General features: G+C 42.4%; 1 protein-coding gene across 13 annotated transcripts in view; it reads left to right on the forward strand.

Moving 5' to 3' along the window:
• LOC147114055 (rho GTPase-activating protein 26-like) overlaps positions 1–15,507 on the forward strand; it is a 249,495-nt gene that overhangs the window by 156,497 nt on the left and 77,491 nt on the right. For all 13 annotated transcript variants that reach the window (XR_015079339.1, XR_015079340.1, XR_015079341.1 and 10 more), the window contains exons 15-16: positions 1,540–1,618; positions 14,272–14,330. Coding sequence is in view for 9 of the 13 variants with exons in the window: in XM_085995616.1 (XP_085851742.1) it covers positions 1,540–1,618; positions 14,272–14,330 (138 nt within the window). In the remaining 4 variants the exon portion in view is untranslated. The remainder of the gene's footprint in view (positions 1–1,539; positions 1,619–14,271; positions 14,331–15,507) is intronic.

Consider the following 15,507-nt stretch of genomic DNA (forward strand, 5'->3'; position numbering starts at 1 on the left):
CAATAGGAGACCAAATGTCTCAAATGAAATGATTATTCAGTTAGTCTTGTAGGAGAGTACAATTCACACATCTCTGTCAAACGTTCAAACTATTCAAGGTTTCTCATTTAGATTGTGAAATCTTTATTGACATCACAAAAAATGTCCACATTAAAAGTTTGGGTACTAAGTAGGAACAGTTCCTTAATTAGTGATGAAATAACAAATACTCCAGAGTATGTTATTCCAGCTGTTCTTACTTATTTAAAGAATTTACTGATTCTGCTCCAGAATACCAACAAGCTCAAATAAGAATTCATGTAATTGTCATAGCAGCTTATCACCTGCTTTTGATAGGGAAGTTGACGGACAGCCAATTTAATGTGCCAGGAGCCACAAGGGTAGAAATTATATGAAATGTGTATTGAAAGATGTAGAGGCAAATAACAAAGTTGATTCTGAGTATTAGGAATTGAAGTTACTAGGAAAGGTTAAGGTAGTTTTTGTTTGAAATGTGAAGATTTTGAGCTAATTGCAAGATCAACAAAGGTGATGCAAGCAAATTTTTCATTAAGTCAAAGGAGTCAAATATTGGGGGTGGGGAGTACAAAATTAGAAGTAAGAGAATTATACAATTTGCAACAGCAGCCCAGATTTTACTGTAGCAGGACATCTAACCGTGTCTGCCGTTAGTTAGACTGACCTTTTGCATGTTTATAAGTTTAAAAAAAAATTTGTGTGGCAAGTTGCTGAAAGTGCAAGCTGATGACGGCGTGGCGAGGGAAATGGCATCTGGGACCTGAGTGAACAGCACAAGCAACTGTGTATCTCCTTAACCAATCAGATTGTAGAATTGAGTAATAAACAGAGGAATGACGGAGAAGGAAGTGTAAATTAAAATGGGGTGAATTCACTATCACATCAGGTACAGAAAGAGAAATAGAGAGCGAAAGAAAGATTGGATTGAGAGAAAAAAGACAAAGAAAAAGTAACATTTTAAATTTGACATTTTTAAGATCTCCAACAACAATTAATACCTGACAGAATGAGACTCCACACTTTTAATGGTTAATTTTCAGTGCCAGAGAAGTTGATTGGTAGTAATTAACACATCAAGTCATTTAACAGGATATTTGCACTTGCAATGACAAGACTTAACTTTCTGTAGCGAGTTTAGTTCGTAACACCATCAACTTCACACCATTCAATGCATTTTATGCTGAGGCAGATGGTGAAATGCCGTTTTTGCAAAGCGGTGCAACTCGGACTACAACTTTTGGGTATTGGCATTTAACTGCACATCTGACCCTCACCTGAAGTTGCTGTATCATTTACAGCGAGCACCATTAGCTTCACCGTTAGTTTGTCTGGGGCAATAAGTTCCTAGGGAAGGCCATTGAAGTGGACAGCTTAATTAGGTTAAAAGACAATTCTAGCAGAGCGAAGTCATTGAGTGATTGATATGGCAGGGGCAAAGGGGTCAAATCTATCAAAATGACAGGCTTGTTGGGTATAATGGTCTTGCTTTTCTAACAATGTTGTGTTTCTTGTATTCAAAAGGAGCAGCTGATATAGATTTGGAGACTTCAAATGAATGGGAGATAAAGACTATCACCAGCACACTTAAACATTACCTGAGGTAAGAGCTTCAAGAGGAGAAAAATGTCTTGATGTCTCTGTTTAACAAATAAGGGAAAATGCATTTGGACTTCATTCAAGCTCCCTCCTCCCCACCACCACCCCCCCCCCCCCCCTTGCAACTTGGCCCTGGGGTTGGGGATCGGACCCCCCCCCCCCCTCCCCCGGGGATCGCGACTCCACTTGGACCCCCCCCCAAATTCTGGGCCCAGCACTTACCTGTTGCTGCGGCCTCCTTCACCAAGTTTCCCGCACGACTGGAATCAACCTGTCAATCAGGCTGACTTCCGGGCGGGGAATCCACCCCTAACATCGCACGCATGCTGTCCACAATGTGCTGGGAAACTCAACCTTCCGGGTTTCCCAACATCTTCCGGGTCCCCCTGCACCGTGCAGGTGGGACCTGGGAAAATCCCGCCCATAGGTTCTGAAAGTAGTTTTCAAAGTTTGAAGTTCTTTACCGGGAGGAGTGAAGAAATCTGTTGTAATGAGGACTTGAAAATAAATATTTACAACTGTAATGTTAGTGGCTGCAAATGTAGCACAAGGTGGGTAGACAGTGGGGTGTCCCTCTGAAATAACAACAGAAAATGCTGGAAACACTCAGCAAGCCAGGCAGCATACGTGGAGAGAGAAACAGAGTTAACGTTTCAGGTCTGTGACCCTTCGTCAGAACTGGAAAAAGTTAGGGATGTAACAGGTTTTAAGCAGGTGCAGAGGCAGGGAAAGGGGGGGCGGGAGGGAAGAAAGGAACAAAAGGGACGGTCTGTGCTAGGATAGAAGGCAGGAGAGATTAAATGTTGCAAATGGGGATGGCAGAATCAACAGCTGCTGCCTGAAAAAATGGGGGCAGGGGTTATAGTCTAAAATTGTTGAACTCAATGTTGAGTCCAGAAGGCTGTAAAGTGCCTAATCAAAAGATGAGGTGCTGTTTCTTGAGCTTACGTTGAGCTTCATTGGAACAGTGTAAGAGGCTGAGGTCAGAGTGGGAGTGAAACAGAGAATTAAAGTGACAAGCGACCGGAAGCTCGGGGTCACCCTTACGGACTGAACGGAGATGTTCCGCAAAGCGGTCACCCAATCTGCGTTTGGTCTCCCCAATGTAGAGGAGACCGCATCGTGAGCAGCGAATACAGTATACTAAATTGCAAGAAGTACAAGTAAATCGCTGTTTCACCTGGAAGGGGTGTTTGGGGCCCTGGACAGTGGGAAGGGAGGAGGTAAAAGGGCAGGTGTTGCATCTCCTGCGCTTGCACAGGAAGGTGCCGTGGGGAGGGAAGGGGCTGTTGGGGGTGATTGAAGAGTGGATTAGGGTGTTGCGGTGGGAGCGGTCCCTTCGGAATGCTGAAAGGGGAGGGGAGGGGAAGATGCGTTTGGCGGTGGGATCATGTTAGAGGTGGTGGAAATGGCGGAGGATGATCCGTTGAATGTGGAGGCTGGTGGGGCGAAAGGTGAGGACAAGGGGAACCCTATCGTGGTTCTGGGAGGGAGAAGGGGTGAGAGCAGAAGTGCAGGAAACCACAGCAGAGGGGAATCCTTGGTTGAGGAAAAAAGACATATCGGAAGCACTGGCATGGAAGGTGACATCGTCAGACCAGATGCGGCGGAGACTGAGAAACTGGGAGAATGGAATAGAGTCCTTACAGGAAGTGGGGGTAGGAGGAAGTGTAGTCCATGTAACTGTGGGAGTCCTTCTGATCCTGAATCACTGGAGCTAGTCATTTACATTATGTAGCTGTTTCTAATATCTGATCAGTTCTTTGTCCAGATTTTTGTAGCTACCTTGGTTTTTTTTTTAAAAACTCCTGATTCTCTATGATGTTTCTCTTTAGAAAATGTACTTGGTTTTCTTCTTTGCAATGCATTATGCTAAGAATGTAACCAGGGATACTGGTGAATTTTCTAAACTATTTGTGCACGCTGCTAAATTTAACGCTTTTAGCAGTTTCTAATCACCTGAATATTTGAACAATTGTGTGATCTTCAGAGCTGATTGGTAAAAACATATATGCTAAATTTTAAACCAGTCATTCAATTTATCGCGATTTAGATCCTGTTTGAGGTATAAGTGCCAGTCATGCATTAGACATAGAACTAAGTTCGAAGGTGCCCCAAGCTAAGGAAGGGGAGGCTGGGTGGATTTTGATTTGTGAGAAATTGCAATAAGCTGACAATTTAAAGAATTTCTTCAGATGAATTTTAGTTTGTGAAATACATGCTTTATGAACATCATATTTTGCAGGTACTTGTACAAACAAAACCAATTGCATTGTTTATGTCAAAACATGGACCATCTGTTTGATGTGCTTGAAAAACAGCTTGCTGCCTTAACCTTTTTACCTATCCATTGAGTTTATGTAGAAACTCCTGCATCTGCACTGCATGCTGTTAGGGCTGTAAATTACTTTAATATATTAATAGAATTATAGCAAACAGATGTGAAATGTTCTTGATAAGTGTAAAAATAGATAACCAAAATATTTTTGTGGTGTATGTACTTGATGCACAAACACATGAAACATTCACCCATCACGGATAATAATGGTTGGCTAGTTAAATTATACATTGTAGGGGTTTCATGTATTGTGTAGGAGATGGACCATTTGTAAATGATGCAATTTTGTATTGCTAACATTTTGTTTACTGTAGGAAGATAGTGCTACAAACCAATGATGTATGAGAGACTCCCATCATAATGAAGCTTTATAGGTTCTGAAAGCCGCTGATTCCCACTTAAATTAGGATTTTATACAAATACATTTTAATGCTTTTCGGGTGGATATTTAATTTATCCTTGTACTGCAGTTGGTGTGGAATATTTCCTGGAAATGATCTTCCACACCTTGGCTTTAGTGCGTTTTACAGTCAAGTAATACATATGACTCTCAAGTTACTTGTTTTGTGCACATCTAAAACTTTTGCATTGGAAAATTTTGGGGCATATGGTCCCAGGAACAGCTGTAGAAGCATGCTTTGATAATTCTTTTCCTTGTCCATATTGCCTAACTCTGCAAAGTTTGCATTTCAGCCATCATTTATATTGGTTGTAGTTCTGAATTTTGCTTTTTGCATTTTAAATTGTTGCAGTCCTTGATTGTTGCATTTTTTTTATTTACACAGTTGGTAAAGTGTTTTATGTGACAGATTTCTCAAGGATGATTTTAATAATCCTTTGTTTTCCCCAAGCTGCAGAGGTTTGTACCATGGAGCTTTGGTGACCACATTTCGAAGTTTAAATTAAATTTCCCATTAATTTTTATATATATCTCAAGTTGCTGATACTATCACATCTTGAAGTTCTGATTTAGGGTTTAACCACCAATGAAGCAACAGCACAAAATACAGCCCTTTCCAAGTCTCTTGTAATTCAGAGGACAAACCAACACTAATAACAAGCAAAAGTAGGACTGAGTTATCTGAACTTTGGTGGCTGGATTGCCAGGGCTTGGGGACCAGATATAGCCCTTGAGCTGCAAATTGGGCAACTGTGCTGTTTGTACGCCCAGAATTAATTTGCATATAAATCTTAACCAGCCAGCCTTAAGGATCCTGCTATAGTGATTAAATTACTATAATTTCAAAGTGGCTCTGAAGACAGCAACAACAACTTGCATTTATATAGTGTCTTTTAACGTAGCCCACAAAGACAGAAGCTTGGACACCCCTGGCAACAGCCTTCGTGTGAAACCATTTTCTTCTGATTTAAAATAGAAAAAAACTAATCTGTTACATTTTAATCAGAAGACATACGTGTTGGAGCGGCAGAAGGAAGGTGAACAGCTAAGTGCAGAATGAGTGGTGAGCAGATTGCTTCAGTGCATTTCAGACAGTTGTGAAGCACTCCCTGCAACTTGTAGGTTGTACTGTACTGCAAAAATGTGGCGGTTTCATCTCTGCTGTTCAGCTGATCTAAAAGCGTGATGGGCCTCGAAGGATGTTTCAGGTTGGAAGGAGACCAGTAGTGCTGGTATTAAATCTTGCCAATTTGCTGCTAGTCCAATGTATCCTGGGAGCCCTGCATGCGGAGTTTAAATTGCCACTTTTTTTCTGCCCAGGTTTTTGGCTACTGATTCTTAGCTGAGTCAAAACTATGCGATGACAGATGAGTAAAAAGCAGCTCTTTGTTGGAAGATGATGACCATCTGGAATTCATCCACTGCATTAATCACAGGATTTCTGAGCAATGATTCCATTCCCTATGGCGACTTATGGCCGTTGTCCATTAGTTTTTTTAAAAACTTGCTTACACTTCTCCCCAACAAAATAGTCTAATGCTGACTATTCCATAAAATAAGATGAGAGGATATTAGCAAATTAAACATTTTTACTTCTAGGATGCTTTCGAGTTGGTGCACAAATGTTTTCCTTGCTGCCATTAAGTAGTCGAATACTTCACTGGTTGAAAATAGCAACAGTACAGTAGGTTATGTCAAATTGTACATATGTGCTAATGTAATGACTTTATACATGAAATATTGATCAGAATCCGCTCTAAGCTGTGTCTAGTCGTTGTCCGTCATTGTCAAAATGCTTCTAAGACTATGAAAAAGCTGGGCATGTGTCAGCTGAAATCCTGTTTCATGTCAGGAATTTGCTGAGGCAATTACATGGGCAGTTAATAACACATTAGCAATGACCGCCAATGGAAGTTGAGTGGATACAGTCTGCAGTCAAAACTACAATCTGTCAGTCATCATCACCAGGACTGTTTTGACAGAAATAATGCAGAGATTCACGCTCTTGATGAGAAATATGCTACCTAACATATAATGACGCGAATTCTATTGTAAAGAAACACTACACAAACATTACATAAAAATTGCAGGTTAAACTGAGAAAAATTGAACTTGTGAAAAAATAAAGCAAAAGATGTCCAGTTATATGCAGAGCAGCATGGTTCAAAAGAAAACCTTCAATGATGCACTGCAGTTTGTTTGGAACAATCACTCTTGGTGCTGCTTTCCCCAGTAATGCAGTTGGTCATGCTATGATCACTGAGAAGAGTGAACTACTAGAACATTAGGTTGAACATTTCAATTAACTCCTCAATAGACATTCAGTAATAAATGCTTTTGTAGCCAGAATTTCACAGCAACCAATTCAAAAATTCTCTGAATCTGCTCATCACTCGAAATAAAATACAGAAGACCATCCTCAAGGTAAGAATGGCAAGGCAGTTGGCATTGCAGCAGAGTTGCTCAGCTGTTGCAAACCACGCCTTCATAACTTTTCCAATAATCAGGGATAAAGAAATTGTTCTAGGAATATAGGCCGGAATTTTCCTTTCCTTAGCGGGTCCGGTGTGGCTGATGTCCGTGGCGGGTCCCAACCCCGCTGCTGATTCCATCCTGATGTACAGAATTAACTTACCTTAAATGGAGCCTTTTAAGCCCGCCCAGCGCATTCCCTGGCCCAATTACATGGAGCGGGTCTGGTGACGTCATTCATGACGCGTCTTCAGCCGGTTTCCTCAAAGGGACCATGGCCACTTTACTTTTGACGACACTGACAATCACTGCACAGAGGTGCAGGGCTGAACCTAGGTTTTCCCATGACTTATGGAGGGAGTCTGAGCACGCAGGGAGGTACTCTTCCCTTCTGATGGGTGGAAGAGACCTCCCCAGGAGACCAAGACAGCTTGGTTGCACATTGTAGAGGAGGTCACAAGCAGGGATGTGGTCAGGAGGACCTTGGTGCAGTGGCGCAAACCTTTCAATGATCTCATTAGATCAGGAAACGTGAGTACAAAGCCACACTCGCCTTCATCCTGCTGTGCCTCTCATCACATCTCCATCACTCTGCCTTCCCTACCCTACTCCTGCACATCCTTACTCACACCAACTTACCTTGCACCTCCACCCATCCCTTTCTCTCTAGCTACATTATCACATCACCATCTCACTAGTCACCCCTCACACTCACCCTCATCCTCATCCTCATCCTAGTGCAATCATACCAACTAACAACACACAAGGACAGCCACTTGGGTATTTTATCCAATATTCATGTAAAGTTTCTGTTAATGTGCTGTTATACATTGAAACCTTTATTTTCAAAGCTTTGCGTTGTTGGACAGATTTGTGTGCACCTTTGGAAGTGGCTTAGTGAGTTGCAGCGAATGGTGAGACATAACGATACCCCCCGCAATGGTGATGAGTGTGAAGGGAATGGCTTGGACATTGTAGGGATGCTTTATGTTGTTGGTGTGGGGTGGTGCCAACCTGGCACGTCATGTGGCAACCAGGATGTACAGCGTCAAGTGAAGTAAATCTGGCCAGGGTGAGGCCATCCCTGGCCTCCCGGGCAGCAGTGTGCTCTGGTGCTGATGCCCTCTGTCCTGTGCAGCATCAGGTGATTGCGGAGAAGGCTGATGGTGGTGTTGGTGCTGCTGGTGTTGGGGCTGATTGTGGTCAGATTCTCAGGACCAAGGTGAAACAGTGTAAATGATACCCATGCTGATGGAATAGATTGCAGGTGAAGTTGAGATGACAGAAGCAATCTATCAATGGTGAAAGAGGTTGTTCCAATGAGGTGACACTGGATGGAGAGTTTGCTCCAAGCACTTGCAGCCTGCAAATAAAACTCAATCTGTATTCCAAATGGAGTAAGCAACAGCTTCTGCGCTTGGAAAGTGAACAGCAGTGAGGTGGGAGCTTTTATAGTACATTTCAAGCTGTCAACTAATCAGCTGATTCAGTGGCCATTCAACTCCCGCCTCTGGTTAACAGACGTGGTCCATGAGCAACGTGGACCCCGTGGGCGAGCAGTTAAAGTGAAAAGGTAAGGTTAAAACCATTATTAAGAGTCTGTCAACAAGCCAATAATTGCTTTAATTGGGTCGCCTGCCTCTGCGGGTCGGGTCCGATCAGAGATCACGTGGCGGGATGACAGTGGGTTCCCGAACTGCTGTCAAAAAAATCAAATTTCCCACCCGACCCGCCACCAATCCCACCTGCTGACCCCCCCCCAGAAAATTGGAGTAGGCCATTCAGCCCCTACGCCATTTAATTAGATCATGACTGATCTCTTTCTTATCTCCATTTTATCCACCTTGCCTCCATATCCCCTAATATCCTTGCCTGGCAATCTATTAATCTCCGTTTTGAAATTTTCAATTGGGAGGAGTGTTCCGGTGGTCTTCTACCTTTTGCGTGAAGAAGTGCTTCCTGACTTCATGCCTGAATGTCCTAGCTCTAATTTTAAGGTTATGCCCCTTGTTCTGGACTCCCCCACCAGCGGAAATCATTTCTCTCTACCTACCCTATCAAATCCTTTAATCATCTCCATGAGATCACCACTTAATTTTCTATACTCAAGGGAATACTAGCCTAGTCTGTGAAACCAGTCCTCATAATTTAACCCTTTCTTGGGCCCCTGTATCATTCTGCTGAATCTCTGCGGCACCCACTCCAAGGCCCTTTTTGATTTATTTTTTGTACCTGTCCACTAGTGATATCTGTACTTGGCCTCCTAAATCCCTCTTTTCCTCCACATTTCCTAGTTTTTCACCATTTAGAAAATATTCTGATCTATCTTTCTCGGGTCCAAAGTGAATGACCTCACACTTCACCCACACTGAACTCCATCTGCCACAGTTTTGTCCACTCCCCTAACCTACCAATGTCCATTTGCAACGTTTCTGTTCCTTCATCTAACTCATTGATAAATATATTGGCCCAGAAATTCGGGTCCCAACGCGTGAGTATGCACGGGGTACTCACGCGTCGGCCCAACGAAAGTGCCGGTTTCGTGCATGCACTGCGCATGCGCGGGAAACCGGCACTTTCATTCCCCTGAAAGAAGGGGTTGACAGGTGGAACGTGTGCGCCGGAGAGGCAGTGTGTGCGCATCGAACTTACATTTTTTTTCCAGGTTTTTCCGGGAGGGTAAGTCTCCAGCAGTTACACTTTTTTAAAAAGCAGGTGCAAGGCCTACTTTTAACAAGGTAAGTGGTGAATTAATTAAAATTTAATTTTTTTTTCCACAGGTTTATTATTTTTAAATACTTTAAAGAAAGGTAAGTTTATTTTTAGACCTGTTAGAAAATGTAACTTTTTCAAAAATTTAAATTATTGTTCAAAATAGTTATTTCATGTAATTTATAGTTATTTTTAAAATGTGAGTTTTTAAAAAATGTATTTGAAGTTTTAATGATGTTTTGGGGCTTATAATATTTATAGGTTTGACAGCTCTTCCTGTCAAACTTATGAATGAAGCATTCCCTGCTACCATTGGCTCTCCATGGCCCACGTGATCCCAGGGGACGCATCGAACTAACTGCGCCCTGGGATACGCAAGCACTGCGCGTCGGCAGTTTGAGCAGGCCCAGGATCGGAATCCCACGCGGGCCCACAGCTCAACAGCCGGCGCGCTAGGTAAGTGCAGGTCGGAGGCTTGCACCCGTGGGAAGCCCCCGACCCGAATTTCTGGGCCATTGAAAAACTGAGGCCCCAGTACAGATACACCAGTCACATTCCACCAATTGGAGTACATACTCATTATCGCTACCCTCTGTCTCCTATCCCCTAACCAATTCCCTACTTATTTAATAGGTTGCCTCCAAATCCATGTACTTGCATTTTTGGTAACAGTCTCTTGAATGCCTTCTAGAGTTGAAGGATGTGTCCATTATTAAATTGTACAAATGTAAGGGTGACCATTCTGATTGTGGAAACTACTTTGGCATTTCACTTCTGTCTGTTGCTGGGAACATCCTTGGGATCCTCCTGAATCATCTGAACAAGATCACCACAGACTATATTGTTCCTGAAGTAAAATGTGGATTTTGATCCAAGGGAAGCACTATGAACTCAGAAGTGTTCAATGATCTGACAGATCTTTGACACTATTAGTAGAGAGGCACTGTGGCAACTGCAATGTTTAGTTATCCAACAGAATATGACAAATGGAATGGTGTTTAATGCTTTCTCCAATTTAGGAACATTAAATAAAGACTCTATTTGGCTTCTTCTCTGCCATGCTGAAAACTGCAATTTGAGACTTCCAGGAATCCAGACCAAAACTAAATAAACCATTGTTCGTGAGAGCCTGATTGTAGATCAGAAATGGTGTTCTCTTGGCACACACTTTAGAAGATCTTCAGACCATCATGTATCTGAAACCAAGAACTTGGCTCAGTGGTAGCACTCTCGCCTCTGAGTCAGAAGGAGGTGGGTTAATCCCTACTCCAGAGACTTGAGCACATAATCTAAGCTGACACTTCAGTGCAGTACTAAGGGCGTACTGCACTGTCTGAGGTGCCATCTTTCTTTTAAAACGAGGCCCTCTCTGCCCTCAAGTGGGCATAAAAGATCCCATGAAACTACTCCAGAGTGTAGGGGAGTTTTCCTGGTGTCCTGGTCAATATTTATCCATCAATGAACAACACTAAAACTGATTATCTGGTCATTATCTCATTGCTGTTTGTAAGACCTTGCTGTCTACAAATTGGCTGCCACATTTCCCTACATTACAACAGTGACTACACTTGAATAGTACTTTATTGCTGTAAAGTGCTTTAGGACTTCCAGAGGTTGTAAAAGGCACTATATAAATGCAAGTTAGTTTTCTTTCATTCTATGGCATATTTAGTATGAAAATTTTGTTCTAGACAGCATCTATTTATTTTACAGATCACCATCGCTGTTTGTTAAGGGGAGATTAGTATCAGAATTTACCTACCCTTTCATTGTTTCATTGATTGACGAATGTCTGTTCAGTTTTTGGCTGTCTGAGAAAATGATTAAGAGATGAATGTGAGCTGAAAATTAAGACCAGGGTTGAAGTTTTTAGTGATAAGTGATATATCTCAGAGGTCACTGGAGTAGAGACACCACTCTTGAGACCCTAGGCTACGGCATGACAACAAGTTGTATTATCGAGACACACGACAACGCAAAATCGTAGAGCAGAAACTGATAGCCAAGTTCCGCACTCATGAGGATGGCCTCAACCGGGATCTTGGGTTCATGTCACGCTACATGTAACCCCACCTGACGTAGGGTCATCCAGACTCGAGTCGTCGTTGGCTTGTTCTCTCTACACAGATGCGGCTGGACCTGCTGTGATTTCCACCAAAAAAAAATGTTTTTTTGTTTGTTTTTTGTTTTTCATACAGACCCCAGCATCTGCAACATTTGACCCCTTGTGACCCCACCTCATTGTTCTTTGATGTAATGTTTTCCTGACTGACCTGTTTGGACACCATTCACGCCTTTGATTGCTGTGATTATCTCTCTGCCGAGGTGTGATAAATGGCAGTTAGAAAGATTACCTGTAATCATCTGGCATTATTCTCTGACTATATAAGCTGTGTCTTTATGCATCTCTCCACTTCACCTGACGAAAGAGCAGCGCTCCGAAAGCTTGTGATTTCAAATAAAACTGTTGGATTATAACCTGGTGTTGTGTGACTTCTTACATTTGTCCACCCCAGCCCAACACCGGCATCTCCACACCATAGAAAGTTACAGCACGGAAGGAGGCCATTTCGGTCCATCGTGTCCGCGCCGGCCAACAAAGAGCTATCCAGCCTAATCCCACTTCCCAGCTCTTGGTCCATAGCCCTGCAGGTTACAGCATCCCAAGTGCACATCCAAGTACTTTTTAAATGTGGTTAGGGTTCCTGCCTCTACCACCCTTTCAGGCAGTGAGTTCCAGACCCCCACAACCCTCTGGGTGAAGAAATTTCCCCTCAAATCCCCTCTAAATCTTCCACCAATTACTTTAAATCTGTGCCCCCTGGTTTTTGACCCCTCTGCTAAGGGAAATAGGTCATTTCTATCCACTTTATCTAGGCCCCTCATAATTTTATACACCTCAATAAGGTCTTCCCTCAGCCTCCTCTGTTCCAAGGAAAACAAACCCAGCCCATCCAGTCTTTCCTCATAGCTAAGATTCTCTACTCCCGGCAACATCCTTATAAATCTCCTCTGTACCCTCTCTAGTGCAATCACATCTTTCCTGTAATGTGATGACCAGAACTGCACAGTAGAAGCATAACCCACCTGCTCTTGTATTCTATGCCACGGCTAATAAAGGCAAGCATTCCGTATGCCTTCTTAACCACCTTATCTACCTGGCCTGCTACCTTCAGGGATCTGTGGACATGCACTCCAAGGTCCCTTTGTTCCTCTACACTACTCAATGTCCTACCATTTAATGTGTATTCCCTTTCCTTGTTAGCCCTCCCCAAATGCATTACCTCACACTTCTCCGGATTGAATTCCATTTGCCACTGTTCTGCCCACCTGACCAATCTATTGATATCTTCCTGCAGTCTACAGCTTCCTTCTTCAGTATCAACTACACAGCTGATTTTAGCATTTATATAGCACCTTTAACATAGTAACGTCCCAAGGCGCTTCACAGGAGTATTATAAGACAAAAAATTTGACACCGAGCCATATGAAGAGAAATTAGGGCAGATGACCAAAAGCTTGGTCAAAGAGGTAGGTTTTAAGGAACGTCTAGAGAGGTTTAAGCAGGGAATTCCAGAGCTTCTAGCCAAGGCAGCAGAAGGCACGGCCACCAATGGTTGAGCGATTATAATCAGGGATGTTCAAGAGGGCAGAATTAGAAGAGTGGAGATATCTTGGGGGTGGGGGTTTGTGGGGCTGGAGGAGATTACAGCGATAGGGGCGAGGCCATGGAGGGATTTGAAAATATTTCATCTTTGTTCCACTGGACAGCTAGCCAATATGTGAAAGATCTGCGGCTCTGCCTAGTATCAGAGTGGTAACTAGGGACCCCAGTCAATTTAACACAAGTTGTCCTACATTTGCTGTAAAAATCGAATAGATTCAGACAGAAGACCTATTACAGTATGTGAAATCACCAGCTTTTGAGCCCAAGCAGGGGCTAAATTTGGAGACTATTAAATTATTGTTCTTAGTACCTTTATTTTTGCATTCTGAGAGTAAGGACTTGTAATTTATGATGCTTTCACCCTGATATGGTTTCATAACGTGAAAGGGGAGGGTGGATGGGGTTTTGTATAATCCATCATACTGTGACATTCAGTTTTGAGCATATGCTACTACTTCAATGATGTGAAATTTTTGACCTCATGAAAATAGTCTTGCCAGTTATTTAAAGAAATATATATTTTTTTATTCATCACAGAATGTGGGCATTGCTGGCAAGGCCAGCGTTTATTCCCTGTATCTAGTTGCCCTGAGAAGTAAATGATGGGCTGCCTCCTTGAACCATTGTAGTAGCAGTTTGATACAACCGCCACAGGCTCTATGGCCAAATGGCCGCCTCCTGTGCTGTATCATTCTATGATTCTATGAACTGAGTGGCTTGCTAGGCCACTTCAGAGGGCCGGTGAGAGTCATCCACCTTGGTCTGGAGTCACATATAGGCCAGACTGGGTAAGGGTGGCAGATTTCTATCCCTAAAGGATATTGGTGATCCAGTTGGGTTTTTACTTTTACTTATGTAAGCTATTTTGATTCCAGTTTCTTTAAAACTGCCTTCATATTGCCATGGTGGGATTTGAACTCACATTCGCTGGATTATTCGTCCAGGCCTCTGCATTACTAATTTTATAACATAACCACTATGCTACTGTACCTGTTGTATATGAATCGACTGTAAAATTGAAATCTTTTTGTTCAATATTAGTACTGTGACATTTCAATTTTCTTTCAGAGTGCTTCCAGCTCCACTAATGACATTCCAATTACAACACAGCTTTATCAAAGCAGCCAGTAAGTGCAGAACCTTTACTCTACTAGATTAATGGAAACTCTTATAGAGTTAGTACAGCCGATAGTGTCACTAGCATTTTAACCCTAGTTAAAACTGTATATATTTAACACACAGAATGTGTGGAATGTAAAATACTGTTGGATCATTAAACCTGCTTCTTCCAACAGGCCATCTGTAGTTTGCACAGTCATAGACTCTGCTTTGGCTATTCACACATCACTCAGGAGATTAAAGAAGTCCTCTCCCAATGCTCACACACTGACATGTCCAGCAGGAGGTGCTAGCTAGTGATCAGGAGCAGGAGCCCTGGAAGATTTCCCTTTTCTAATCCAGGAGTACTCCGGGCAAATGTAATTCCTCTGTCCTGCCTGGCTGAGATCGGGTAACATGACACAGATTGGAGAGTGAACCTGGGACTTTCCCGATCTATATAATTTGACGATTGGATAAAGTCAGTGAATTATTAGGGGAGCAGATTGCAAAGTTTCGGGATTTTCTTGCAAACTTTCCAAAAAGCCGTTCATTATCAGAGAAAATCTACTCTATCCTAGTTACATAATATCCTGAGAGAAAATTCTGCATAAATACTCCCTTAAAGATAATTGAGCAAAGCTCCAGAATATTTACTCAGTCTACATATCCACTACTCTGGCCTGCTGCCCATAACTAACAAACCTCCTGCTCCCCATCCATCCTCACACTTTCCCACATTACAACAGTGACTACACTCCAAAAGTACTTAATTGGTTGTAAAGCACTTTGAGACGTCCGGTGGTTGTGAAAGATGCTATATAAATGCAAGTCTTTCTTTCGTCCCATCCTCGGGTAGAAAACAAACCAGTGTAGCACGTAGAATACTTGATCAACACAATCTGTACTCATCCCTATAACGCAATACTGTTCGCTAGCAGATATTTCTAGATGGAGAACTGCTCTGTTCTGTAGAGCTTTTTATCTCCTATCATAGTACTTAAAGTATGTCTAAACACATATCCACATAAAAGAGTTCAAAGATTTGGATATGAACTGCATTCAGAAATTCAGGGCATACCACAAATTGACAATCTTAATATTCTTTATGATTTCTACCTATGGTGACATTATGACTGTAGCCACTAAGGTAGGTTTATTAAACCTATGCAACATCATAGCATTAGGCAAACTAATAGGCCAACT

This window comes from Somniosus microcephalus, chromosome 8 (genome assembly GCF_052327205.1).
Source record: "Somniosus microcephalus isolate GS21.2 chromosome 8, FLI_Smic_1.0, whole genome shotgun sequence".
Taxonomy (NCBI): domain Eukaryota; kingdom Metazoa; phylum Chordata; class Chondrichthyes; order Squaliformes; family Somniosidae; genus Somniosus; species Somniosus microcephalus.